The following is a 27474-nucleotide window of genomic DNA, read 5'->3' on the forward strand; positions in this document are numbered from 1 at the left end:
ACCGTTTCCTTCAATTTCCCTTCTAAATGTTTTTTTTCTTTGTTTGAATTTCTCACTTCCTGTTTCTCCTCAGTAAGCCTTCCACCATCATCCGAGTGGTGGAAAGTCATTTAGAACAGCTTACTGAACACCTTACTGAGGAGGAACAGGAAGTGAGAAATTCAGACAAAGAAAACAAAGAAAAAAAAACATTTAGAAGGGAAATGGAAGGAAAAGATAAGTGAACCAACAATGCACTAGCTTAAAGGAACCCATTAGAAAATAAAAAATGAACCTTTACAACCCCTTTAAATCTCTAAACTCATCCCGGCTTTATTTTCCAATAGGACATGCTATGTGTCATATATGTAATGCTTTAACAGCCTTTGCTAAATTGTTGTAAAACTGAGCCATGCTGTATGGAAAAAAAGACTCCACCACAGATTTGGGAAGGTAGCCACTAAGATCCGTCTGGAAGAAACTTAAAACTTGTGTTTTCTCTGGTTCTCTGAAATAAATATATAGAAGAATAAAATGAATACATGGAAACAATAATGAGCATTGCAATCATCACAGTGCGGTATGACGTGTACTGACTGACTGGTTACTGTAGAATACCACACACTGGCCCGGATTCAGAAAGAAGATACGACGTCGTATCTCTGAGTTCCGTCCGTCGTATCTATGCGCCTGATTCATAGAATCAGGTTACGCATAGATCTCCCTAAGATCCGACAGGTGTAAGTGACTTACACCGTCGGTTCTTAGGCTGCAATCTCCCGCTGCGATGTGAGGGGTATCCTATGTTAAGTATGGCCGTCGTTCCCGCGCCGAGTTTTGAATTTTTGCATCGTTTGCGTAGGTCGATTCAGAATACGGCCGGACGCAAGTTACGCGCACGCCGAAACCAATGACGTCCTAGCGACGTCATTTGGAGCAATGCACGCTGGGAAAAATCGCGGACGGCGCATGCGCTGTTGGATCGTCGCGGGGATGCGCCTGATTTAAATTGTAGACGTCCCCTAGCCGCGGAATTTGAATTTCGCTGGGGGATTTACGATACGCCGCCGCAAGTTTTGAGGTAAGTGCTTTCTGAATACAGCACTAGCCTCAAAAACTTGCGCCGGCGGATCGTAAATCAGATAGATTACGTGGATCTATCTGAATCTACCCCATTGAGTCTATCTAGGATTTCATGAAGAGACAGAAGGATCTGATACAGCCGACATCCACAGAAGATCTGTAGTTTGTTCTCCACGATGTTTGGAAAAACCTACCTGCCAAGTTCCTTCAAAAACTGTCTACAAGTGTACCTAGAAGAACTGATGCTGGTTTGAAGGCGAACCAAATCACGCCAAATATACTAAATAAAATAAAACTAAAATATTAATTTTAGATGGGTATTGACAGTTACAGGCCTGAGTATACAGTTATCTTCTAGACAGGGAGGCTTAACTAGAACCTTCAAGGCCCTGGTGCAAGAAACCATAAGGACCTCCCTGACCCGAGCTCAGGGCCCTTTGCTCTGATCCCTGGGCCCTTTACAGAGTTCCACCTTACATCAGAGTCCCCCTTTACATCAGAGTTCCCAGCATTCTCAGAGCCCCTTTTACACCAGAGTTCCCCTTTACAGTACATCCGAGTCTGCAGGGGGGAACTCTGCGGACTCTGATGTGAAGGGGAACTCTGCGGACCCTGATGTGAAGGGGAACTCTGCGGACCCTGATGTGAAGGGGAACTCTGCGGACCCTGATGTGAAGGGGAACTCTGCGGACCCTGATGTGAAGGGGAACTCTGCGGACCCTGATGTGAAGGGGAACTCTGTGGACCCTGATGTAAAGGGGATCTCTGCGGACCCTGATGTAAAGGGGAACTCTGCGGACCCTGATGTAAAGGGGAACTCTGCGGACCCTGATGTAAAGGGGAACACTATGAACCAAAATGTAAAGAGGAATGCTGCAGACTCTGGTCTCCAGAGCCCCCTCTAACATCAGAGTTCACAGAGTTCCTCTTTACTTCAGAGCCTGACATATTTTCCCTTGCACTGTAAGGTGAACTCTGTCAACCCTGATTTAAGGAGGAATGCTGGGAACTCTGGGCCAGATTCACGTAGACTAGCGGCGGCGTAACGTATCGTAGATACGTTACACCGCCGCAAGTGCCTGATTCACAAAGCACTTGCAATGAAAACCTACGCTGGCGGCCTCCGGCGTAAGGCGGGGTAATTTAAATGGGCGTGTGCCATTTAAATTAGGCGCGCTCCCGCGCCGGACCTACTGTGCATGCTCCGTTTCGTAATTCCCGCCGTGCTTTGCGCGAAGTGACGTCATTTTTTCGAACGGCGACGTGCGTAGCGTACTTTCGTATGCCCGGACGTGTTACACAAATGACGTTAAATTTTAAATTTCGACGCGGGAACGACGGCCATACTTTAAACAGCAATACGTTTGCTGCGTAAAGTTAGGGCAGGTCAAATGACGACTAACTTTGCGACGGGAAACTAGACTAGCAGCGACGTAGCGAACGCGAAAATCCGTCGGCAATCGCCGTAACTCCTAATTTGCATACCCGACGCTGGTTTACGACGCGAACTCCCCCCAGCGGCGGCCGCGGTATTGCATCTTTAGATCCGACAGTGTAAAACAATTACACCTGTCGGATCTTAGGGATATCTATGCGTAACCTGATTCTATGAATCAGTCACATAGATACTCCGAGAGATACGACGAAGTATCCCCTTTGTGAATCTGGCCCTCTGATTGGAGTGGAGCTCTTGTTACCAGAGACCTCGTTATTTTAGATTTCCCCTTTACACAAGAGTCTGCAGAGTGAAGACAAAGATAAAGGGGTTCACTGATGTAAGAGGGGAGGGAAGACACTGATATAAGAGGGGACCCTTATATCAGAGTCCCCCCTTACCTTAGGGTCTCCACGCTCCCTTACATAAGTGACCCCCACAAGCTGACTGAATGCCCCACAGACTCTGTGTGGTCTAGAGCTGTTGACCTCCTTTAAGTATTTTGGTCCTCCCCCCCCACCACCCCCTTCTTGGAAGTCAGCAGTGGTCCAAGCCCAGCCCAGCCCAGCCCAGCCCAACATCTGCAAGAAGAGGAGGTTGAGAGGAGGCCTGGGACCCCTCCCAAAGTGACGGAACACCATGGCCCGGTCGGAAGTGTGACCTTTGTGACCCTGGTAGTTCCACCACTGCTTCTAAATGCCCATGTGCTGGGAATCTTTGATCAAAGCACACAAGGACTATTTGGTTGCTGAGTTGCAGGCGAAGGGCCAGATCCACAGAAGAATTGCGCCAACGTATCTATTGTTACGCCGCGTAATTTCAAATTTCCCGCGTCGTATCTTTGTTTTGTATCTACGAAACAAGATACGACTGCATCTGGGCTCGATCCGACTGGCGTACATCTTAGTACGCCGTCGGATCGTAGGTGCATTTTTCCGCCGGCCGCTAGGTGGCGTTTCCGTCAAACTCCGCGTCGAGTATGCAAATTAGCTAGATACGGCAATCCACGAACGTACGTTCGGCCCGCGCATTTTTTTACGTTGTTTGCGTTCGGCTTTTTCCGGCGTATAGTTACCCCTGCTATATGAGGCGTACTCAATGTTAAGTATGGCCGTCGTTCCTGCGTCTAATTTAAATTTTTTTACGTTGTTTGCGTAAGTCGTTCGCGAATAGGGATTTGCGTAGAATGACGTCACCGTCGTAAGCATTGGCTAGTTCCGGTTTAATTTCGAGCATGCGCACTGGGATACCCCCACGGACGGCGCATGCGCCGTAAAAAAAAAAACGTTATTTACGTCAGGTCACAACGTATTTACATAAAACACGCCCCCATCACATCAAATTGAATTGCGCGCCCTTACGCCGCCGTAACTTACGGCACAACTTCTTTGAGGAAAAGGAAAATACGCTGTAAGTTACGGCGGCGTAGTGTATCAGAGATACGCTACGCCGGCCGCAACAATGCGCCGCGCTACGAGGATCTGGCCCTAAATGTTATTTTTATTCAAGACGGTGTAGTGTACAATGGCTCATGCTAGCAGACATGTCATCCTTACCCAGGTACAGGAACACAGAAGCAGCCACAAGAATGGTTAAAGCCTCTAACAAAGTGCTGCTGGGGAGGACAGCTTTGGTGTTCAACATTTGTTGCTAAAAGAAAAGAGAAAACAAAGGATCGTTTATATCAGCGCTTCCCAAACTTTAGTTGATCCATGCACCACCATCAAGACTAGGGATAGGCAAGAAAATCTGCTCCTCCAACAATATCAGATACATTAGTGTTTCCCAACCTTTTTTTCAGCCAAGTCACCCTTTAACCACTTAAGCCCCGGACCTTTAGGCAGCTAAAGGACCTGACTAGCTTTTGCGATTCGGCACTGCGTCGCTTTAACTGACAATTGTGTGGTCGTGCGACGTGGCTCCCCGACAAAATTGGCGTCCTTTTTTTCCCACAAATAGAGCTTTCTTTTGGTGATATTTGATCACCTCTGCGGTTTTTATTTTTTTGCGCTATAAACAAAAATAGAGCGACAATTTTGGAAAAAATTCAATATTTTTTACTTTTTGCTATAATAAATATCCCCCAAAAACACATATAAAAAAAAATGTCCTCAGTTTAGGCCGATACGTATTCTTCTACCTATTTTTGGTAAAAAAAAAATCGCAATAAGCGTTTATCGATTGGTTTGCGCCAAATTTATAGCGTTTACAAAATAGGGGATCGTTTTATTGCATTTTATAATTTTTTTTTTTTTTTTTACTACTAATGGCGGCGATCAGCGATTTTTTTTCATGACTGCGACATTATGGCGGACACTTCAGACAATTTTGACACATTTTTGGGACCATTGTCATTTTCACAGCAAAAAATGCATTAAAAATGCATTGTTTACTGTGAAAATGACAATTGCAGTTTGGGAGTTAACCACAAGGGGACGCTGAAGGGGTTAAGTGTGACCTCATTTGTGTTTCTAACTGTAGGGGGGTGTGGCTGTAGGTGTGACGTCATTGATTGTGTTTCCCTATAAAAGGGAACACACGATCGATGACGGCACCACAGTGAAGAACTGTTCTTTAGCTCCGGGGTCCGATCGCGGGACTCCAGCGGCGATCGGGTCCGCGGGTCCCGCGGTCACGGAGCTTTGGACTGGATTGCCTACCATCTCCAAAATGGCTTTTAGAGCTGTTCAGTCTTCACTTCCAGTCTGTAGCTTAACCACTTGCTTACTGGGCACATAAACCCCCTTCGTGCCCAGGCGGAATTTCAGCTTCCGGCACTGCGTCGCTTTAACTGACATTTGCGCGGTCGTGCGACGTGGCTCCCAAACAAAATTGACGTCCTTTTTTCCCCACAAATAGAGCTTTATTTTGGTGGTATTTGATCACCTATGCAGTTTTTATTTTTTGCGCTATAAACAAAAAAAGAGCGACAATTTAAAAAAATATATATATTTTTTACTTGTTGCTATACTAAATATCCCAATTTTTTTTTTAAAAAACTATTTTTTTTCTCAGTTAAGGCCGATACGTATTTTTCGACGTATTTTTGTAAAAAAAAACAAAAAAAAAACGCAATAAGCGAAAAAGTTATAGCGCCTACAAAATGGGGAACAGAATTATGATTTTTTTTGATTTTTTTTTTTTTTACTAGTAATGGCGGCGATCTGCGATTTTTATTGGGGCTGCGATATTGCGGTGGACATATCGGACACTTTTGACACAATTTTGGGACCATTCACATTTATACAGCGATCAGTGCTATAAAAATGCACTAATTACTGTATAAATGTGACTGGCAGGGAAGAGGTTAACACTAGGGGTGAGGAAGGGGTTAAATGTGTATCCTGGGTGTGTTCTAACTGTGTGGGGGGAGGGGGGTGACTGGGGGAGGTGACCGATGCTGTGTCCCTATGTACAAGGGACACAGATCGGTCTCCTTTCCTCTGACAGCACGTGGAGCTCTGTGTTTACACACACAGATCCACGTCCCTGCTGTGTTTTCCCGCCGATCGCGTGTACCCGGCGGACATCGCGGCCGCCAGTTACACGCATCGGCTCTTCAGCGATGCGCCGGGACAGTGTTTACCCGCTGCGCGCCCCCCAGTGGCGCGCGGGTAATGCACTTTAAATGACGTCCAAAGACGTCCACTTGGCACTTGAGAGCCGCACTGTGGACGTCTTTTGTCTAAGTCTCAAGTGGTTAAAAGGGGTGAAAAAACACCTTGCACTGTCCGGCCCCCCGTTTTACTTACCTGAGCCCTGAAACTCTGTGGGCGCAATCCCGCATTGCTTTCCCCAGCTCTTGTGGGCTCTTCATTAGATGATTGATAGCAGCGCAGCCATTGGCTCCCGCTGCTGTAAATCAAATCAATGACACGGCGCGCTAGGGGGCGAGGACGAGTGATCCACTGGGTGGCTATGGCCACCGATTGTATCACACAGGAGCATGCCCACAAGCTAACCCCCTTGGGAGAGCACTTCCCAGAGGGGGGTTAGCTCTTGCGGGGGAGGATCAAAGACAGCCGCTGAGGGACCCCAGAAGACGAGGATCGGGGTCAGTCCATCCAGTCCTATTTGTCAAAAATTCCTACCATCTACCATCCAGACAGAGCACATGGAACCGCAAAGGTATGCTGTCTGTTTCTTGGAAAACACAATTGTATATGATACTGAGCGACATATTAGTATAGATATGACCAGGGCTTTTTTTCTCAGAGAATAGGTGCAGGAACTCCTCCTTTCTGAGTCATCCCTTGACTCCGCCCCCTACCCACCTCCAAACACTGTTCCTTGGTTCCACCTCCTACCCACCTCCCAGTACCACCCCTTTTAGAGAATACAGAACCAAGTATCATTTTATAGTGCTAAGTATTAGCAACAATGGACACCCCAGTGACAATACACTCCCAATAGCCAGCATCAATAGACCCTCCAGCCTCCAGCAATACTAGATGCTTCCCTCGAGCAATGATTGACCCCCTGCAGCATAAGACCCACCCCAGCAACAATACAACCTCCAGTGGCAACAACAGACCTCCACAGCAACAATAACCCCCCCCCCGCTTGCAAAAATAAGTCCCCTCCAGCAACAATAACTTTCCCAGTAACCAGCATTAATAGACCCTCCAGCAGCCAGCAATAAAGACCCCTTCTTCAACAGTAAATCCCTCCCAGCAACATAAAACTCACCCAGCAACAATAGATCCCCCATCCTCAGTGGATAGATTCCCTCCAGCAACAACAGATTCCCCAGCATCAATAGATCCTCCAGCAGCCCTTGCCATTACATATATTCAGTTATTGAGGTGCCGGAACTGCGTTCCCCCGCGTTCCCGCTGAAAAAAAGCCTTGGATATTTGGATATGACACCACGTCCTCAAACTCAATCTTTCTAAAATGGAGCTTATAATATCCCCCCCCCCCCCGATCCCCTCCCCGTGACTTTACCATTGATTTCAACGGCACAACCATTGATCCCTCCACACACGCCAAGGTGATGGGTGTAATCTTAGACTTTGATGTATCCTATAGCCTCCACATCCAATGAATGGCTACCTCTTGCTGCCTTAAACTCCACAACATTTCCAGAATTTGCCTCTTTCCTGACTAACGACACCACCAAAGGACTTATTCACTCCTTGGTTATTTGCCGCCTTGACTACTGCAACTCTCTCCTCACTGGCCTACCCTTACACAGGCTATCCCCCCTTCAGTCTATTATTAATGCTGCTGCTAGACTTATAGACCTTACTAACCGATCCGTGACTGCTGCTCCTCTCTGCCAATCCCTTTACTGGCTTCCCCTACCCCACCGTGTAAAATTCAAAATGCTAACCATAACATACAAGGCCATTCACAACATCGCCCCCATCTACATCACCAAACTCATCTGCAGATATCACCCAAATCGTCCCCTCTGCTCCTCCCAGGACCTCCTGCTCTCTAGCTCCCTTGTCACCTCCTCCCATGCTCGTCTACAGGACTTCTCCAGAGCCTCTCCCATCCTCTGAACTCCCTGCCCCAGTATGTCCGATCAGCCCCTACCTGTTCCCTGAAAACTCAGTTACTCAGGGAAGCCTACCCCACCTCCACCTAAGAACTGTACTTGAGTCACCTCCATCATCAGATCATCCCCGCAGCCAGGGCTTTTTTTCTTAGAGAATAGGTGCAGGAACTTCCCCTTTCTGAGTCACCTCTTTTCTCTGCCCCTGCCCACCTACGAGCAACATTCCTTGGTTTCACCCCTTACCCACCTCCCAGTACTGTAATTTGTATGGAATTTGATAATGATTACAAGAAAAGCACTAAAATAGATCCCTTACAGCCAGTAACAATAGAGCCTTCCCCCCCAGCAACAATAGATCCCCCCGGCAACAATAAACCACCCACAACAAAATCCCCCCCAAGCAACAATAGACTCCTGGCATCAACAACACATCTCTCACAGCCAGAATCAATAGACTTTATGGCAGCCAGCAAAAAATAGTCCCCCTCCCTCAACAGTAGATCTCTCTCAACAACTGACCCCAGCAGTATAAGACCCATCCTCAGCAACAATAGACCTCCTCAACAACAATAGACCCCTAGTTCTGGAGGTGCCGGAACTGCGTTCCCCCGCGTTCCCGCTGAAAAAAAGCCCTGCCCGCAGCTATTACCTTTTGTAGCACCTCCCCCTCCCTGTAGATTGTAGACACCAGGGCCCTTCTATGCCTTCCATATTGAACTGTATCATAATTGTACTGTCCCCCCTCTACATTGTAAAGCACTGAATAAACTGTTGGCGCTATATAAAACCTGTATAATAATACATTGTTATAACTGGACAGTGAAGTCCCAGTTGTTGCCTAGCAGTTATTTATCCATGGGTGCTCACCATTAGATGCTATAGAACCATCTTCATAACTCTTGATCAGTACTACATCTATAAAGTCTCTAGGTGCGATAATGCCCATAGCCGCAGATGGTGTTACTGTCCGGCACACAGAGATATCCTGTAAAAGAAACAATAACTATAAGATTGAAAGAGAGACAAAAATGTACACTGTTTTTTAATGATTGACAAGAACAAAGGACCAGAAGAATATAAATAAAAAATAAATTGGCACTTCATGTGTGCATTTATAAATGATTAAAGCGGAGTTCCGGCCACAATTTCACTTTTTAAATATAAATACCCCTGTAATACACAAGCTTAATGTATTCTAGTAAAGTTAGTCTGTAAACTAAGGTCCGTTTTGTTAGGTTGTTACAGCATTTAGACACTTTATAAAATAGAAATTGACTGGGGCCATCTTAAGTGTGGGCATCATGAAGCCAGACTGTATGACTTCCTGGATTTCAGCCTTGCAGATCTCGCACATGCTCAGTGCTGCACAAGCAATGTCAGATCAGGTTTCAGCACCTGTGCTGTCCAAGTCACATGATTCTTTGAGACTGGGGAATGCACAGACTCCTGGAAAGTTATACCCACTACATTCCCAGGAGTCTGTGCGGTGTAGATTAGGAAGCATTAAGCACCTAGGTGCAGGAAGTGGGAAGATTAACTATTCTGCCTAGCAACAACACTTTGAAGGCATCTAAAAAAAAAAAAAAAAATCGTAAAGGACTAATGACATTTTTTTAAAACTACTGATGTAATGTTATATTTATGGGTGGAACTCCACTTTAAGAGCATCAAATCACAGCATTATATGTGATAAACTGGGTTAATTGGGCAGCAGTATAGCACAACATGCTTACAAAGTGGCAACATTAGTCAAGGTGAGAAAATCAAATGATAGATTGCTGGTGCCCAAGTCTCTTACTAAACAATATACAGTTTATACACACACTAATAGGTAGATTCAGGTAGAGTTAGGCCGGCTTATCAGTAGATAAGTCGACCTAACTCAGAATCTACGCTGACTTATGTTTAAACAGAGATACGCTTAAACATATCTAAGATAAGACGGCTTGCGCTGTCCTATCTTAGGTTGCAATTTTTCGGATGGCCGCTAGGTGGCGCTTCCATTGCGGTCGGCGTAGAATATGTAAATGAGTTGATACGCCGATTCACGAACGTACGCCCGGCCGACGCAGTACTTTTATGCCGCTTCCGTAAGGCATTAGCAGGCCTAAAGTTATTCCACCTATTAGGTGGAATAACAATGTTAAAGTATGGCCGCCGTTCCCGCCGCGAGATTCACATTTTTTACGTCGTTTGCGTAAGTCGTCCGCGAATTGGGATTTACGTTGTTTACGTCCACGTCGAAATCAATAGGCCCGTGCGATGTACTTATCCGCAATGCACACTGGGAAATGTAGGCGCCCAGCGAATGTGCATTAAAAAAAAACTTAAAAAACGTAAGGTCAAGCCTCATTGCCATCAAACACGCCTCCCTCCAACACATTTGAATTCGGCGCCCTTACGCTTGCCCGCTTTAGGCTACGCCGCCGTATATTAGCAGGCAAGTACATTGAGAATCATGTACTTGCCTAGCTAACTTACGGCGCCGTAGCCTAAACAGGCTAAGCTACGCCACCGCAAGTTTAAGCCTTCGTACCTGAATCTACCTAACATACTGTATATGGGGAGATTTGCCCTTTATCTCTTCAGCTCAAGATGCCCAAAAGCAGACTGATTATTATGGGACATTTCAGACCTAATGGGATCCATTTACTAAAACTGAAAAGTGCAAAATCTGGTGCATCTGTGCATGGTAGCCAATCAGCTTCTAATTTCAGCTTGTTCAATTAAGCTTTGACAAAAAAAAAAAAAAATGGAAGCTGATTGGCTACCATGCACAGCTGCACCAGAATTTATACTTTTCCGTTTTAGTAAATCAACCCTATAATGTCAATATTTATTTTGTATAGGGCAAAAAAAAAATACTTCTCTAGAACCCGTCTTCAATGGAGTTCTAGGGTTCCTCCAGAGGTTTGTAGGGGTTCCTTGAGCAATTACTGCCACTAAGAAAAGTTCCCACGGACACCATTGATCCTTTAAGCCATCTGTAAGGGGGTAATTATTCCCAGTGGCCACAAGGGTAAGGATCATTCTTCCCAGTGACCATCACCCTAATGTGACATTAGAGTTGTAGATATATAGCTGGATTCAGGTAGATGAGCCTAACGTTAGGCAGGCGTAGCGTATCGCATATACGCTCTGCCGCCGTAAGTTAGAGAGGCAAGTGCTGTATTCACAAAGCACTTGCGTCCTAAGTTGCGGCGGCGTAGCGTAAATGTGCCGGCCTAAGCGCGCCTAATTCAAATTGTGAAGAGGTGGGCGTGTTTTATGCTAATGAATCGTGACCCGACGTGATTGACGTTTTTTATGAACGGCGCATGCGCCTTCCGTGGACATATCCCAGTGCGCATGCTCCAAATTACGGTGCAAAGACTTATTGGCCCCATTCACGGACGACTTACGCAAACGACGTAAACATTTTAAAATTCGACGCGGGTCCGACGTCCATACTTAACATTGGCTGTGCCATTTTTTTGGTGGATTATCTTTAGGCCTGAATCTTTACTGCGACGGCCGGGCGTACGTTCGTGAATAGGCGTATCTCGCTGATTTACATATTCACGCCCCTAGCGGCCAGTGTAAATATGCCGTTAAGATACGACGGCGTAGGAGACTTACGCCGGTCGTATCTTAGCAACATTTAAGCGTATCTCAGTTTAAGCATACGCTTACATTTACGACGGCGCAGATTCAGAGTTACGACGGCGTATCTACTGATACGCCGGCGTAACTCTCTCTGAATCTGGCTAATAGTAATTATTAGCGGGGTTCCCTAAGATTGGAAAGTTATTTCAAGGTTGAAAATGACTAGATCTATCTAAAAGCAATGACTGGGTCACATTATAATTTCTATACTATAAATTAGACTGAGATAAAGGAGCATATTAACCACTTGGCGTCTGCTCTATAGCCGAATGACGACCACAGTGCGGACCTGAATTTCCGTGAGGCTGTCAATAGACGTCCTCCCCTTTTCTAGCTCCCCGCGCGCTGTGACGTTGGTCCCAAAGAGGAAGGAGGCACATCTGCCTCATCTGTGCCCACAATTACTGCCTTCCAGTACCATCTGCCAGTGCTCACAAGTGCCACCTAGCAATGCCCACGAGTGCCACCTATCAATGCCCATGAGTGCCACCTATCAATGCCCACCAGTGGTGCGAATCAGTGCCACCTAGCAGGACTGCCTATCAGTGTAACCTACCAGTGCTGATCTGTGCCCATTACTGCTACCCATCAGTTCCTATCACTGCCACCTATCAGTGCCCATCACTGCCAGCTATCAGTGCCACCTATTAGTTCCAGTTCTCAGTGCCCACGAGTGCCACCTATCAATGCCCATGAGTGCCACCTATCAATGCCCACCAGTGGTGCCAATCAGTGCCACCTAGCAGGACTGCCTATCAGTGTAACCTACCAGTGCTGATCTGTGCCCATCATTTCCACCCATCAGTGCCCATCACTGCTACCCATCAGTTCCTATCACTGCCACCTATCAGTGCCCATCACTGCCAGCTATCACTGCCACCTATCAGTGCACATCACTGCCAGCTATCACTGCCAGCTATCAGTGCCCATCACTGCCAGCTATCAGTGCCACCTATTAGTGCCACTTCTCAGTGTCACCTATCAATGCCCTTCAGTGCCACCCAACAGTGCCACCTCTCAGTGTTACATCTCAGTGCCCACCAGTGCCACCTATCAGTGCCCACCCTTGCCGCCTTATCGGTGCCCATCAGTGCAGCCCATTGGTGCCCATCAGTGCAGGCTATCGGTGCCCATCAGTGCAGCCCATCGGTGCCCATCAGTGCAGGCTATCGGTGCCCATCAGTGCAGCCTCACCGTACATCAATGAAGGAAAAAAATGACCTGTTTGCAAAATGTTATCACAAAATATAAAAAATATAAAAAAATAAAATAAAAAATTCTGCCTTTTAAAATTTTTAACAAACAATAAAAACCGCAGAGGTGATCAAATACCACCAAAAGAAAGCTCTATTTGTGGGGAAAAAATATAACATTTTCATTTGGGTACAATGTTGTATGACCGCGCAATTGTCATTCACAGTGCATCAGCGCTGAAAGCTGAAAATTGGTTTGGGCAGGAGGGGGGTTTAAGTGGCCAGTAAGCAAGTGGTTAAGAATCACATATTCCGCTCAGGCCTAAGATCCCTGAGGTCTGACTGATCCCGGGGGTCTGTTCCTGTAGTCCTAGGCTGAGGAGTACTACATAGCTAATGAGTGATAAAGTGTTTTTTTTTATATATTGTATGTCACCCCGGCCAACTAAAACTATATCATCTTGTATGGTGTGGTGTTTTGTACTTTGTATACTTCATGTTCTATTTTCTTTATTTTTAATAAAAAACCCAGATACATAAAGCTGATCATTGTAAGCCCCCCTGTCAGTGGTAAATGGTTTGTTGCAACCCTCCAAATGCCCCTCTTGGTGGACAGCTTGAGCCGATAAAGAAAGTTGAAAAATAAAAGGCTTACTGGCCAAATCACCAGGTGAAAATAAAGGAAAAGGGAAAAACACCTAACAAAAAGAAAACGAATGCAGCTGCTGCTATCTAATAATCGGTAATAGAGCTGAAACGATTAATCAATATCATCGATAATATTCAATAATGAAAATCCTTGTCAACGATTTTCATTATCGATTAGTTGGTCCGTCCGCCCATTCAAAAAAGCCTCCTGTCCCGTGATAACAGGCGCCGCCGTATTACACAGGACATGCAGCGCAGACGTGCCTCGTATGTGTACAAGGCGCCGCCGTATTACGAGGCACGTCCGCGCCGCATGTCCACGCCTCTCCTCTGACGTCAGCTTCCCACTGATCTCAGCCCCGCCCGCTGCTGCCCCGAGGGAACAGAGGCTAGAAGCAGCGGTGAGGAGAGCCGAGCTGCACTGTCTGTGAAAGGTAGAAAAACCTACCTGTCTAGTTTAGTTGCATACACTCACACAGTAACAGTACAATGAGTACATGCATTCCTATAACAATTCCCCATCCTCCCAACTCCCATCATTGGTGTTCTGGGGGGTGGGTGGAATAGTAGTGCCCCATCATTGGTTTTCTTGGGGGGGGAATAGTGCCCCATTGGTGTTCCTGGGAGGGGGAGGGAATAGTGCCCCATTGGTGTTCCTGGGAGGGGAATAGTGCCCCATTATTGGTATTCTGGGAGGAATAATGCCCCATCATTGGTTTTCTTGGGGGGGGGGGAATAGTGCCCCATTGGTGTTCCTGGGAGGGGGAGGGAATAGTGCCCCATTGGTGTTCCTGGGAGGGGAGGGGAATAGTGCCCCATTATTGGTATTCCGGGAGGAATAATGCCCCATCATTGGTGTTCCTGGGAGGAATAGTGCCCCAGCATTGGTGTTCCTGGGAGGAATATTGCCCCAGCATTGGTGTTTCTGGGAAGAATAGTGCCCCATCATTGGTGTTCCTGGGAGGAATATTGCCCCAGCATTGGTGTTTCTGGGAGGAATAGTGTCCCATCATTTGGTGTATCTGGGAGGAATAGTGTCCCATCATTTGGTGTTTCTGGGAGGAATAGTGTCCCATCATTTGGTGTTTCTGGGAGGAATAGTGCTCTATCATTTGGTGTTTCTGGGAGGAATAGTGTCCCATCATTTGGTGTTTCTGGGAGGAATAGTGCCCCAGCATTGGTGTATCCGGGAGGAATAGTGTCCCATCATTTGGTGTTTCTGGAAGGAATAGTGCCCCAGCATTTGGTGTTTCTGGGAGGAATAGTGCCCCAGCATTGGTGTTTCTGGGAGGAATAGTGCCCCAGCATTGGTGTTTCTGGGAGGAATAGTGTCCCATCATTGGTGCTTCTGGGAGGAATAGTGCCCCAGCATTTGGTGTTTCTGGGAGGAATAGTGCCCCATCATTGGTGCTTCTGGGAGGAATAGTGTCCCATCATTGGTGTTCCTGGGAGGAATAGTGTCCCATCATTTGGTATATCTGGGAGGAATAGTGTCCCATCATTTGGTGTATCTGGGAGGAATAGTGCTCTATCATTTGGTGTTCCTGGGAGGAATAGTGTCCCATCATTTGGTGTATCTGGGAGGAATAGTGCCCTATCATTGGTGTTCCTGGGAGGAATAGTGTCCCATCATTTGGTGTATCTGGGAGGAATAGTGTCCCATCATTTGGTGTTTCTGGGAGGAATAGTGTCCCATCATTTGGTGTTTCTGGGAGGAATAGTGCCCCATCATTGGTGTTCCTGGGAGGAATAGTGTCCCATCATTTGGTGTTTCTGGGAGGAATAGTGTCCCATCATTTGGTGTTTCTGGGAGGAATAGTGTCCCATCATTTGGTGTTTCTGGGAGGAATAGTGTCCCATCATTTGGTGTTTCTGGGAGGAATAGTGTCCCATCATTTGGTGTTTCTGGGAGGAATAGTGTCCCATCATTTGGTGTTTATGGGAGGAATAGTGTCCCATCATTTGGTGTATCTGGGAGGAATAGTGTCCCATCATTTGGTGTATCTGGGAGGAATAGTGTCCCATCATTTGGTGTATCTGGGAGGAATAGTGTCCCATCATTTGGTGTATCTGGGAGGAATAGTGTCCCATCATTTGGTGTATCTGGGAGGAATAGTGTCCCATCATTTGGTGTTTCTGGGAGGAATAGTGTCCCATCATTTGGTGTTTCTGGGAGGAATAGTGTCCCATCATTTGGTGTTTCTGGGAGGAATAGTGTCCCATCATTTGGTGTATCTGGGAGGAATAGTGTCCCATCATTTGGTGTTTCTGGGAGGAATAGTGTCCCATCATTTGGTGTTTCTGGGAGGAATAGTGTCCCATCATTTGGTGTATCTGGAAGGAATAGTGCCCCAGCATTGGTGTTCCTGGGAGGAATAGTGTCCCATCATTGTTGTTCCCCGGTGGAATAGTCCCGCTGCAAAGTTGTGTAATGTTAAACGTTTTTTAATCTGCCGTTTGAGTGTAACACTCGGTTTTTTCATTATTACTGTTAAATAAACGAAAAAATTCCACATTACGTTTTTTTATGATTTTATCCGATTAATCGAAAAAATAATCGGCCGATTAATCGATTATGAAAATAATCGTTAGTTGCAGCCCTAATCGGTAAGCTGCAGTATAGGAAAATTCTTCTTTTTTGAATTTATTTCATCTTTAATTATAAGATGTGGTGTATTATGACCCCATCATTCTTACTAAAAGTCACACACCTACCTCAGTTACTGATTCTAAAAGCTGAAAATCATCCACATTGCTGTCCCATTTGACTCTCAATCCACCCGGCTCTGGTTTCAAACATTGCCAAACGTCTACTGGCTTCCCGGGCACAATGCCCTCACCTTTATACCTGAACACAGAAACACAATGCTGTTTAACATTTCCAGTGTAATGACATTACTTTATAATTAATATACCGTTCAACAAGCAGTATGCAAGAATAGGTAGAGCTGTCAAATGAATCTGATTATAGATATTATATTATAGATATTATATTATAGATATTTTATTATAAATACCATATTATATATATCATATTATAGATACCATATTATAGATATCATATAGATACCATATTATAGATATCATATTATAGATATCATATTATAGATACCATATTATAGATACCATATTATAGATATCATATTATAGATATCATATTATAGATACTGTACCATATTATAGATACCATATTATAGATACCATATTAAAGTCATGGGGCCAGATTCACGTAGATTCCGGCGTAGCGTAAGCTATTTACACTACGCCGCCGCAACTTAGTGGAGCAAGTGCCGTATTCGCAAAGCACTTGCTCCGTAATTTGCGGCGGCGTAGTGTAAATGGCCCGGCGCATCCCCGCGTAATTCAAAGGGGGCGGCTTGTATTTAAATTAAGCGCGCCCCCGTGCCGAACGAACTGCGCATGCGCCGGCCTTAAACGTAGCCCAGTGCGCATGCTCCGTAGTACGCCGCAAATACATTGGTTTCGACGTGAACGTAATTAACGCACAGCCCTATTCGCGACGAGTTACCTAAACGACGGAAAAAACAGACGCTGCCCCTGACAGCCATACTTAACATGGCATACGGCGGACCGACGTAAGGTTACCCCTCATATAGCAGGGGCAACCTTACGCTTACGGAAACTACGGCGAAGCGGCGCAAAAACGTTCGGGAACCGGCGTATCGGCTCATTTGCATATGCGACGCTGAAATCGACGTAAAAGCCACCTAGCGGCCAGTGTAGTATTGCATTTAGGATCCGACGGTGTAAGTGACTTACACCAGTCGGATTCTAGCCTAATTCCGGCGTATCTTGTTTTGAGAATACAAAACAATGATACGCCGGCGGGATTTTCGAATTACGCCGGTGTATCTGTAGATACACCGGCGTAATTCTTTTGAGAATCTGGCCCAGAATGTATTTTCAGAATATCATTGCATTCATTTTAAAATATTTCAGTAATTGCATGGGAACACATTTTCACAATATCTACAGAGCAGAAGCAAGTGAGAATCTGAAAAGTTTGCAAGATTCCCTGTAATATAGTTCACCAGGGGGGATATTTACCCTAAAGTGGAACAATAACAACTCGATAAAAGATAATCGTACACATCCAATAACATTTAAAAAAAGAAATAAAATTCTTCATAAATTTAGGCCAATAAATACACATTTTTGGTATTAAAAAAAATCCCAATAAATCTATATAGAGTGGTTTGCGCAAAAGCTATAGGGCTAGATTCAGATAGCCCGCCGTAAGTTTGTGCGGGCGTAGCGTATCTCAGATACGCTACGCCGCCGTAACTTAGTGAGGCTGGGGCTGGATTCACAAAGAACCTGCTCACTGCGCATTGCCCAAAAGACGTGTGCGTTTTCTAGGCATTACGGTGTGGCTCAGGTGCGAATTCAGGCCCATTATCTTCTATGGGCACGCATCTGATTCGCACATGTATTAATTTCTCATCAGGATTTCTCTCATTCTCCTCAATACACTTCCCCCTTCCCCCTCCCCCTCCCCTCTCCCAGGTGTCCAAATTCGCAGCTAAAACGAAGATGATCTGCTGCGAATTCTTTTGCGAATTTTCCATCAGTGCCGTTCACATCAGTGCAGTGCGAATCCAAGCTGCAGGAAAAAAACGGTCCTGTGCGAGTTTGATCCGTGTGCGCGATGCGAATTCAGCTCTATAGACTGGCATTCCCTGAAATTGCGGCCGCGAATCGCGGCAAATTCGCGGCAAGATCGCAGCTGCAAAATCGCCTTAAAGGAACACTAAAGGCAAGATTTTTTGGGGGGTAAAATAACAAACATGTTATACTTACCTCCACTGTGCAGCTCGTTTTGCACAGAGTGTCCCCGAACCCGGTCTTCTCGGGTCCCTCGGCGGCTGTCTCGGGCTCCTCCTCGCAAAAGCTTTCCACCCACATGCAAGCTCCCTCGCATGGCAGACAGCTTTTGCGAGCGCGCTCCCATGATACAGCGGCGGCCATAGCCGCCGACTGTATCACTCGGCCCCGCCCCCTGTCGCGCCGCGTCATCCGCTGTGATTGACAGCAGCGCCAGCCAATGGCTGCGCTGCAATCAATCTGTCCAACCTAGCCAATCAACGGCCAGGCTGGGAACCGAACAGGATGACGAGGACGCGCCCGTGACTTTCGAAGTGTGAGGTAAGTAAAACGGGGTCGGGGGGGGGGGGGGGCTTTGCTGTCAGATGTTTTTTTTTACCTTAATGCATAGGATGCATTAAAGCGGGAGTTCACCCGAAAAAAATGTTTTAACATTAGATTGAGGCTAATTAAGGGGAGCAGAAACGGGTATTTTTTTTTAAAATCAATGCCGTACTTACCGTTTTCGAGATAGATGTTCTCCTGCCGCTTCCGGGTATGATCTTCGGGACTGGGCGTTCCTATTTGATTGACAGCATACAGCGCGTCACCAGTTGCCGAAAGAAGCCGAACGTCGGTGCGGCTCTATACAGCGCCTGCGCACCGACATTTGGCTACTTTCGGAAACTAGTGACGCGCTGTATGCGACGGTCGGAAGGCTGTCAATCAAATAGGAACGCCCAGTCCCGCAGCCCATACCCGGAAGCAGCGGGAGAACATCTATCTCGAAAACGGTAAGTACTGCATTGATTTTAAAAAAAATACCCGTTTCTGCTCCCCTTAAATAGCCTCAATCTAATGTTAAAAAACATGCATGCAGAAACACATCCGGAATGGATCTGGCCCATAAGGAGGAATATGCTGCCTGCAGACATATCGCTCTTAATGTATTCATTGCTCTATATTCTCCAACATGGAGGCTCTCAAAGATTAGAGTTAGGACTGCATTAAACCAAAGGGCCTTGACAAGGCAGTGCGGCTTCAACATTTTTGCAAATCTTGTGCAAATAAAATTGGAATTAAAAATTATAAATTGGGGAGGGGAGAAAGGGGAAGAGAAGAGAAGAGTAGAAACGGGAAGGGGAGAAAAGGGAAATTAATGGGAGAAAAGGGAAAGAAAGGGGAGAAAGGGGAAGAATAAATAAGTGACGGGGGGAGAAAAGGGAAGGGGAGAAAAGGGAAGAGAAGGGGAGGGGAAAAAATGGAAATGAAGGGGAGAAAAGGGAAGGAAAGGGGAATGGTAAATAAGTGATGGGAAGAAAGGGGAAGGGGAAAAAGGGAAAAGAAGAGGAGAAAGGGGAAGGGTAGGGGAGGAAAGGGGGAAAAGAAGAGGAGAAATGGGAAGGGTAGGGAAGGAAAGGGGAAGCGGAAAAAGGGAAAAAGGGGAGAAAAGGGAAAAGGGAAGGAAATAGGAGAAAGGAGAAGGGAGGGGGAGAAAATTGGAGGGCAGGGGAGAAAATGGAAGGGAGGAAAAGGGAAAGGAAGGGGAGGGGAGAAAAGGGAAGAGATTGACAGGAAAGGGAAGTAAGGGGAGACATGGGAAGAAAGGGGGAGAAAATGGAAGGTAAGAAAAATGAAGGGGAAGGGAGAAAAGGGAAAGGGTGAAAAGGGAAGGAAGGGTAGAAAGGGGAAGGAAAGGGAAGGGGAAAAGGGGAAAAGAAGGGGAGAAAAGGGAAGGGGAGAAAATGGAAGGAAGGGTAAAAAAGGGAAGGAAAGGGGAAGGGAAAAGGGGAAAATGGGAAAAGGAGAAAATGGAAGGTAGGGAAAGGGAAAGGGAAAGGAAATTAAGGGGAGGGGAGAAAAGGGAAGAAATTGAAAGGAAAGGGAAGTAAGGGGAGACAAGGGAAGGAAAGGGGAGAAAAGGGACGGAAAGAAAAATGAAGGGGAAGTGAGAAAAGGAAAAGGGAGAAAAGGAAAGGAAGGGTAGAAAAGGGAAGGAAAGGGGGAAAAGGGAAAAGAAGGGGAGAAAGAGAAGGCAAGAGGAGAAAAGGGAAGGGAGGGGGGAAAATGGAAGTGGGGAAAGGGAATGGAAGGGGAGTGGAGAAAAGGGAAGACATTGAAAGTGAAGTAAGGGGAGAAAAGGGAAGGGAAGGAAAGGGGAGAAAAGGGAAGGTAAGAAAAATGAAGGGAAAGGGAGAAACGAGAAATGGTGAAATAGGGAAGGTTAGAAAAGGGAAGAGTAGAAAAGAGAAAGGGAGGAAAGGGAAGAAAAGGAAAGGTAAAGGGAGGAGAAGAGAAGGGAAGGGGATAAAATAGAATGGAAGGGGGGAAAGAGAAGGGGAGAAAAGGGCATGGAAGGGGAGAGGAGCAGTGAATAATGACAAGTAATTAAAATGAAGTTATCAAAATCAAATCTATTGTTTAACACTTGCAGCATTGGTTATATATAAGTGGTGTGTATTGTGGTCTCAAATGTTTGGAGTATTTCTTCAAAATGATTCTTATCTTGAAATCTCTAAACCTTCCCTGCTCTGTACAAAGCAAAGAAAAGAAAGTTGGGTTGGGTTGGAGTTGTGCTTTACCATGAAAGCCCAGTAAGCTGTACATAATGGATGACAATGGGAGGTCACTGCAGCCTAAACTATTTTAAAACAGATTACTGATTAACTCCCCGATCTTCATAAAAATGCATTAATAATTAAATACTGTAAAAGATTTTGTCTTTATTACTTACAAGCTGCCGGTGAACTCGGATGAAGGTCTCCAGTACACAGCTACTTTACCCTGCACAGACATGGATGAAGGGAATAATCTGTCAGCACATTCATCTCAGTTAGAACGAGTATTTCAGGTTTCTGAATTGATTATAAGTGATTATAATATTTTATATAATATTTTCATCTTGAAATCCTGAAGATGTTTAAGACGAGGTGAGAGATGTGGAAGTCTTAGGACCTTTTATTGGTAAAGTAGTGGATTTTTAGAACATTGACCACAAAAATAAATCCAACGTTCTGTACATTGGAAATTGTGTGATCAGCTTTGTTCCTGATGACCGGGGGCAGGGAAGGTGTACTGAGATGGATAAACAAGAGCTGAGATCGGCATTGACATTATTACCCGCTCCTCCGCATTTAAAGTAGAACTAAAGGCAAAGCTCTTCTTTACATTTTGGATGGTGTAAAGGAGGGTTATAATCTCTGTCAGTTTTTGTTGCACTCTGTGTCCTATTAGGGAGATTTACCTTCACTTCCTGTCCCATAGCCAAAACAGGAAGTGAGAGATAATCCCTCCCAAGTGGGGGAATCCATGGTGGGCACCAGAACTGTTGTCCTCATTAGAAGATTTCCTCTCTATTACTGTTCTGGTGACAACCCTGATGTTGTGACTTTCACTTACATTGATACCGGTCACCAGTACAAATAGGGTAAGGTGACCAGGGGCCGGATTCAGGTAGGAGATACGACGGCGTATCTCCGTATCTCTGAGTTGCGGGGTCGTATCTATGCACCTGATTCATAGAATCAGTTACGCATAGATTTCCCTAAGATCCGACTGGCGTAAGTGTCTTACACCGTCGTATCTTAGGCTGCATATTTACGCTGGCCGCTAGGTGGCGCTTCTGTATATTTACGCGAGGAATATGCTAATTAGGTAGATACGCCGATTCACAAACGTACGTACGCCCAGGGCTATTTTTTTACGTCGTTTACGTTAGGCTTTTTCAGCGTAAGGTTGCTCCTGCTCTTATGAGGCGTACGCAATGTTAAGTATGGACTTCGTTCCCGCGTCAAATTTTGTAAGTCGTTCGCGTAAGTCGTTCGCGAATAGGCCTGTACGTAATTTACGTTCACGTCTAAAGCATTGGCGATTTGTGGCGGAATTTCGAGCATGCGCACTGGGATTCTTTTACGAACGGCGCATGCGCCGTTCGTAATAAAACATCAAATACGTGGGGTCACACTAAATTTATATAAAACACGCCCACATCATCCAAATTTGAATTAGGCGGGCTTACGCCGGAGCACATACGTTACACTGCCGTAACTTAGGGCGCAAGTTCTTTCTGAATACGGAACTTGCGCCCTAATTTACGGCGGCGTAACGTATCGGAGCGTTTGTCAGACCAGTGTGAACCCAGCCTAATACAGTGATCAGTGCTAATACTATACACGGTCACTGTACTAATGACACTGGCTTTGAAGGGGTTAACATCTGGAGGCTGGTAAGGGGGTTAAATATGTGCCTAACTACAGTATGTGTAATGTGTGCGTTATGTGCTGCTTTTACTAAGCAATCTTGCTGCTTTTTTACCTTGCTTGGCAGGGAATAAAAAAACAGCAAACTCGCCTGTCACTATTCGGAGCTCTGTGTTGTATGCCCGGTACACACGATCCGATTATCGGACGAATGATCGTTCGTTTTTTTTTTAATGCTAATCTCACGTCGAATTTGATGAGTTTACTAAAGTCACGAAAATTCTCGTACGGCAGAATAAAAAATCGGAAGTGATGTCATGTGTTGTAATGCATTTGTATTGCATTTTCGAACGACAGCTGTACTGATTATACGAAAATCGTACGATCTGGCATCGTACGAAAAACAATTCCGTGCATGTCCGATAGAATAAAATCAGATGAACTGTCCTGATCGGCTCTCGGAAGCTCTGTACGAACGATCCGATTACCGTACGATCGATTCGAAAGCGTCATTTTTCGTACGATTTTCGGATCGTGTGTACGGGGCATAAGGGTGTACGGGGCATAAGGGCCTGTTCAACGGTTGAGGGGCGGTAAAATCCTGTGGTATTCTCTTACAAACAAAGGTAAAACAAAACTATGGAGGGGATTATGAGGGCACCAATGAAAATTACTGATATAATGTACTGATTTTCATTGGTGCCCTTATAATCCCCTCCATAGTTTTGCTTTTCCGATTCCGTCTTGGTATGTGGCACCAATATTATTGGGCAGTTTAGACATATCTGACAGATTTGATCTGTTCTCTTACAAACATGTTTATTTTTTCCACTTCCCGCACTTCTCCTTTAATCTGTATCTTTGATATCTGCCTGGAGTTTAGCTTTAAAGATGTACTACAGATATTGGGCTGGATTCAGATACATTGGCGTACAGTATCTGTCCGGCCCGCGTAACGTATCTCCGATACGTTACGCCGCTCTAACTTTGGGCGCAAGTTCTTTATTCACAAAGAACTTGCGCCCTTAGTTAGAGCGGCGTAGCGTATGTGTTGAGGCGTAAGGCCGCGTAATTCAAATCGAGATGTAGGGGGCGTGTTTTATTTAAATTTCCCTTGACCCCCGCGTTTTTTACGTTTTACTTGAACGGCGCATGCGCCGTCCGTAAAATCTCCCAGTGTGCATTGCTCTAAATGACGTCGCAAGGACGTCATTGCTTTCGTCGTGAACGTAAATTACGTCCATTAGTATTCGCGAACGACTTACGCAAACGACGTAAACATTTCAAAACTCGGCGCGGGAATGACGGCCATACTTAACATTGGCTGCGCCTCATAGACCCAGGGGTAACTATACGCCGGAAAAAGCCGAACGCAAACGACGTAAAAAAAAAAGCGCCGGGCGGTCGTTCGTTTCTGAATCGGCGTAACTCCTCTTAATACGTTAGCGCCACCTAGCGGCCGGCCTGGAATTGCAGCCTAAGATCCAACGGTGTAAGACACTTACACCTGTCGGATCTTAGGGATATCTATGCGTAACTGATTCTATGAATCTGGCGCATAGATACGACCGTCGGAACTCGGAGATACGACGGCGTATCAGGAGATACGCCGTTGTATCTCTTTCTGAATCCGGACCATTATCTTAATTGCAGCATACATGCATTTGTCCAGCTTGGCACAAAGAATGCATATATCATACCTGAAGGTCTGCTGGGAAAGATGACAATCACTGTAGTATTTAGTGCTACTAGAGTGATCAGTGCATTTTTCTGGGTCATGTGCTGAATGGCTGCCGCTCTGTTCAATTGGCACAACTGCCATTCACATGGCGTGGGTGTAGCACTTTTTTGGAAATAATTAACATTTTTGAATTAAAAAATAAGACATCAGTAAAGTTTGACCAATTTTTTTTTATATTGTGAAAAACAATGTTGCGGTGAGTAAATTGATACCCAACATGTCACGCTTCAAAGTTGCGTCCGCTCGTGGAATGGTGACAAACTTTTACCCTTAAAAATCTCCATAGGCGATGTTTAATAAATTCTACAGGTTGCCTGTTTTGAGTTACAGAGGAGGTCTAGGGCTAGAATTATTGCTCTTACTCTAACGATCGCGGCGATACCTCACTTGTGTGGTTTGAACACCGTTTTCATATGCGGGCGCTGCTCACGTACGCGTTTGCATCTGCAGGCAAGCTCCGCAAGGCAGGGCGTGTTAAATTTTTTTTTTCTTTTTACACTGTTTTAAAAAAAAAAAGGGTCACTTTTATTCCTATTACAAGGAATGGGGGCCATCTTTCCCTTACTCGTCTCCATGTCAGCCCAGGGACAGGACCCGATCGCCTTCACTGTCTGTTTCCCTTACAAGAAATGGTGGCGGCATCACCCGAGAGCTGAATAAAGAAATCAGCTGGGGTGCCGACATTGTGGGATCCCTGGACAGGTAAGTATCCTAACATCAGCAGCTGGTGCTCAATACTTGGGGGGTGGGGGCGCAAACTTGCCCCCCCCTCTCACTCAGACCAACCGCCACCTCCCCCTCCTTTGCCATGGGAGACGGAATAAGAAGTGGTGCGGGCTACTGGAAGCTGCCCCTGGCCCCCTCATAGACGGGTCGGACGCCATTCATGTCCTTGCCTTAGGAGGGGGTGCTGGTAATCTGGGGTAGGGTTCCTAAAAGCTGCCCTTGGCCCCCTCATAGACGGGTCAGACGCCATTCATGTCCTTGCCTTAGGAGGTGGTTCTGGTAATCTGGGGTAGGGCTCCTGGAAGCTGCCCTTGGCCCCCTCATAGACGGGTCAGACGCCATTCATGTCCTTACCTTAGGAGGGGGTGCTGGTAATCTGGGGTAGGGCTCCTGAAAGCTGCCCCTGGCCCCCTCGCAGACGGGTCGGACGCCATTCATGTCATTGCCTTAGGAGGGGGTGCTGGTAATCTGGGGTAGGGCTCCTGAAAGCTGCCCCTGGCCCCCTCATAGACGGGTCGGACACCATCCATGTCCTTGCCTTAGGAGGGGGTGCTGGTAATCTGGGGTAGGGCTCCTGAAAGCTGCCCCTGGCCCCCTCATAGACGGGTCGGACACCATCCATGTCCTTGCCTTAGGAGGGGGTGCTGGTAATCTGGGGTAGGGCTCCTGGAAGCTGCCCCTGGCCCCCTCATAGACGGGTCGGACACCATCCATGTCCTTGCCTTAGGAGGGGGTGCTGGTAATCTGGGGTAGGGCTCCTGGAAGCTGCCCCTCGCCCCCTCATAGACGGGTCGGACGCCATTCATGTCCTTGCCTTAGGAGGGGGTGCTGGTAATCTGGGGTAGAACTCCTGGAAGCTGCCCTTGGCCCCCTCATAGACGGGTCGGACGCCATTTATGTCCTTGCCTTAGGAGGGGGTGCTGGTAATCTGGGGTAGAACTCCTGGAAGCTGCCCTTGGCCCCCTCATAGACGGGTCGGACGCCATTCATGTCCTTGCCTTAGGAGGTGGTGCTGGTAATCTGGGGTAGGGCTCCTAGAAGCTGCCCCTCCACCCACTGCAGCTTGCTGTGACACTGGGTCCTGAGACCTGAATGGCCAGGAGTCCTAAGAGCCGCTTCCTGATTGGCCGGGAGGAGAATCAGGAAGACAAAAGCGAATTAATAATTTGCTATTGTCACACAAGTGGGTAATCACGTGCCTCAAAAACATGAAAAGATAAACCCATTTAACTCCACGCATCGAGCGCATGGATAAGGGGGGCGGCGCTCCTGCGCCCTGTATGGAGCACAGTCCTAATATCAAATGTCAGCAGCTACAGTAATTGTAGCTGCTGACTTTTCATTGCTGAGGGGGGGGGGGTTCAGGGGGCTGATGCATTTTTAACTGTGAAGCATAAAATGGTTGTGGCATTGAAAGGGTTAAAGATCTCCCCTATAGAAGTATGAATGGAGGAAGTGATGGAAGATACAACGTAATGAGAAGTGTGAGCTGAGATGGAGGATCGGATACATTGTTACAGATGCGGTGATCATCTAATGACAGGAGGAGGGAGGGGGGTGGGGTATAATGAATAATGACAGGAGGAGGGGGGGGGAATAATGACAGGAGGAGGGGGAGGGGGGGAATAATGACAGGGGGGGGGTAATGAATAATGACAGGAGGAGGGGGGGGGGGGGTAATGAATAATGACAGGGGGGGGGTAATGAATAATGACAGGAGGAGGGGGGGGGGTAATGAATAATGACAGGGGGGGGGTAATGAATAATGACAGGAGGGGGGGGGTAATGAATAATGACAGGGGGGGGGTAATGAATAATGACAGGGGGGGGGGGGGAATGAATGAATGACACGATCCACACTCATCACTGCTCTGTACACACAGATCCCCATCCTCCTCCATCAGAAATCATCCCCTCCATTGTCTCACACACACACACTTACAGATTTCTTGCATTGCTTCCAGCCGCTCGGATCCTTCCTGTAGGACAGAAGATTATCGGCTGCCGATCGGGCGATCTCCGTATAATCCATGATTGCGGTATTATTATCAGTGCTGATGATAGGGAGAGAGAATTGCAGCTGAAGGTGACAAGTATTCCTGTGTAGGTGGGAGGAGCTTTGTGTCTGTCCCTCCCCTCACCCCATCATCCTCCCTCCCCTCTGCTGGGACTACACGTCACTCCCTATGACAAGGACAACCTGCCCAGTGACTGTTCCGTCATCACACCATCACCTGTCATCATCGGAATTCCCTGAATGCACTCAAAGATTTGTAATTGTTTATAGCGATAATTACTGGAGAGCCCACACACCATACAACACCATGATATAAGAAGGAACATTACTACACAAATATCACAGACATAATACAATATAGTGTGTAAAACATAGAAAATACATTACCAATCCAAATCTCTCTCTCTAGATTATATATACACACATACAGTATATATAAATACACACACAGTATATATATATATATATATATATATAT

The 27474-nt window shown here is 46.3% G+C and overlaps 1 protein-coding gene across 1 annotated transcript; it reads right to left on the bottom strand.

Moving 5' to 3' along the window:
* Positions 1 to 223: 223 nt before the first annotated feature.
* STARD5 (StAR related lipid transfer domain containing 5) lies at positions 224 to 27113 on the bottom strand. The gene is made up of 6 exons (XM_040342551.1): positions 26922 to 27113; positions 21048 to 21097; positions 16205 to 16337; positions 8871 to 8988; positions 4054 to 4147; positions 224 to 487 (listed from the first exon to the last, which is right to left on the bottom strand). Exons 1-6 carry the CDS (start codon positions 27009 to 27011, stop codon positions 340 to 342), a joined length of 633 nt encoding a protein of 210 aa, XP_040198485.1. The 5' UTR covers positions 27012 to 27113; the 3' UTR covers positions 224 to 339.
* Between the last annotated feature and the right edge of the window lie 361 nt (positions 27114 to 27474).

Source organism: Rana temporaria, chromosome 3 (genome assembly GCF_905171775.1).
Source record: "Rana temporaria chromosome 3, aRanTem1.1, whole genome shotgun sequence".
NCBI lineage: Eukaryota > Metazoa > Chordata > Amphibia > Anura > Ranidae > Rana > Rana temporaria.

Coding starts and splice junctions, on each gene's coding strand:
- STARD5 (XM_040342551.1), bottom strand. CDS start 27,011: ATGGATTATACGGAGATCGCCCGATCGGCAGCCGATAATCTTCTGTCC. Junction 16,338..21,047: donor TCCGAGTTCACCGGCAGCTT/GTAAGTAATAAA, acceptor TTCTGTGTTCAG/GTATAAAGGTGAGGGCATTG. Junction 8,989..16,204: donor TTTTAGAATCAGTAACTGAG/GTAGGTGTGTGA, acceptor TTTCTTTTACAG/GATATCTCTGTGTGCCGGAC.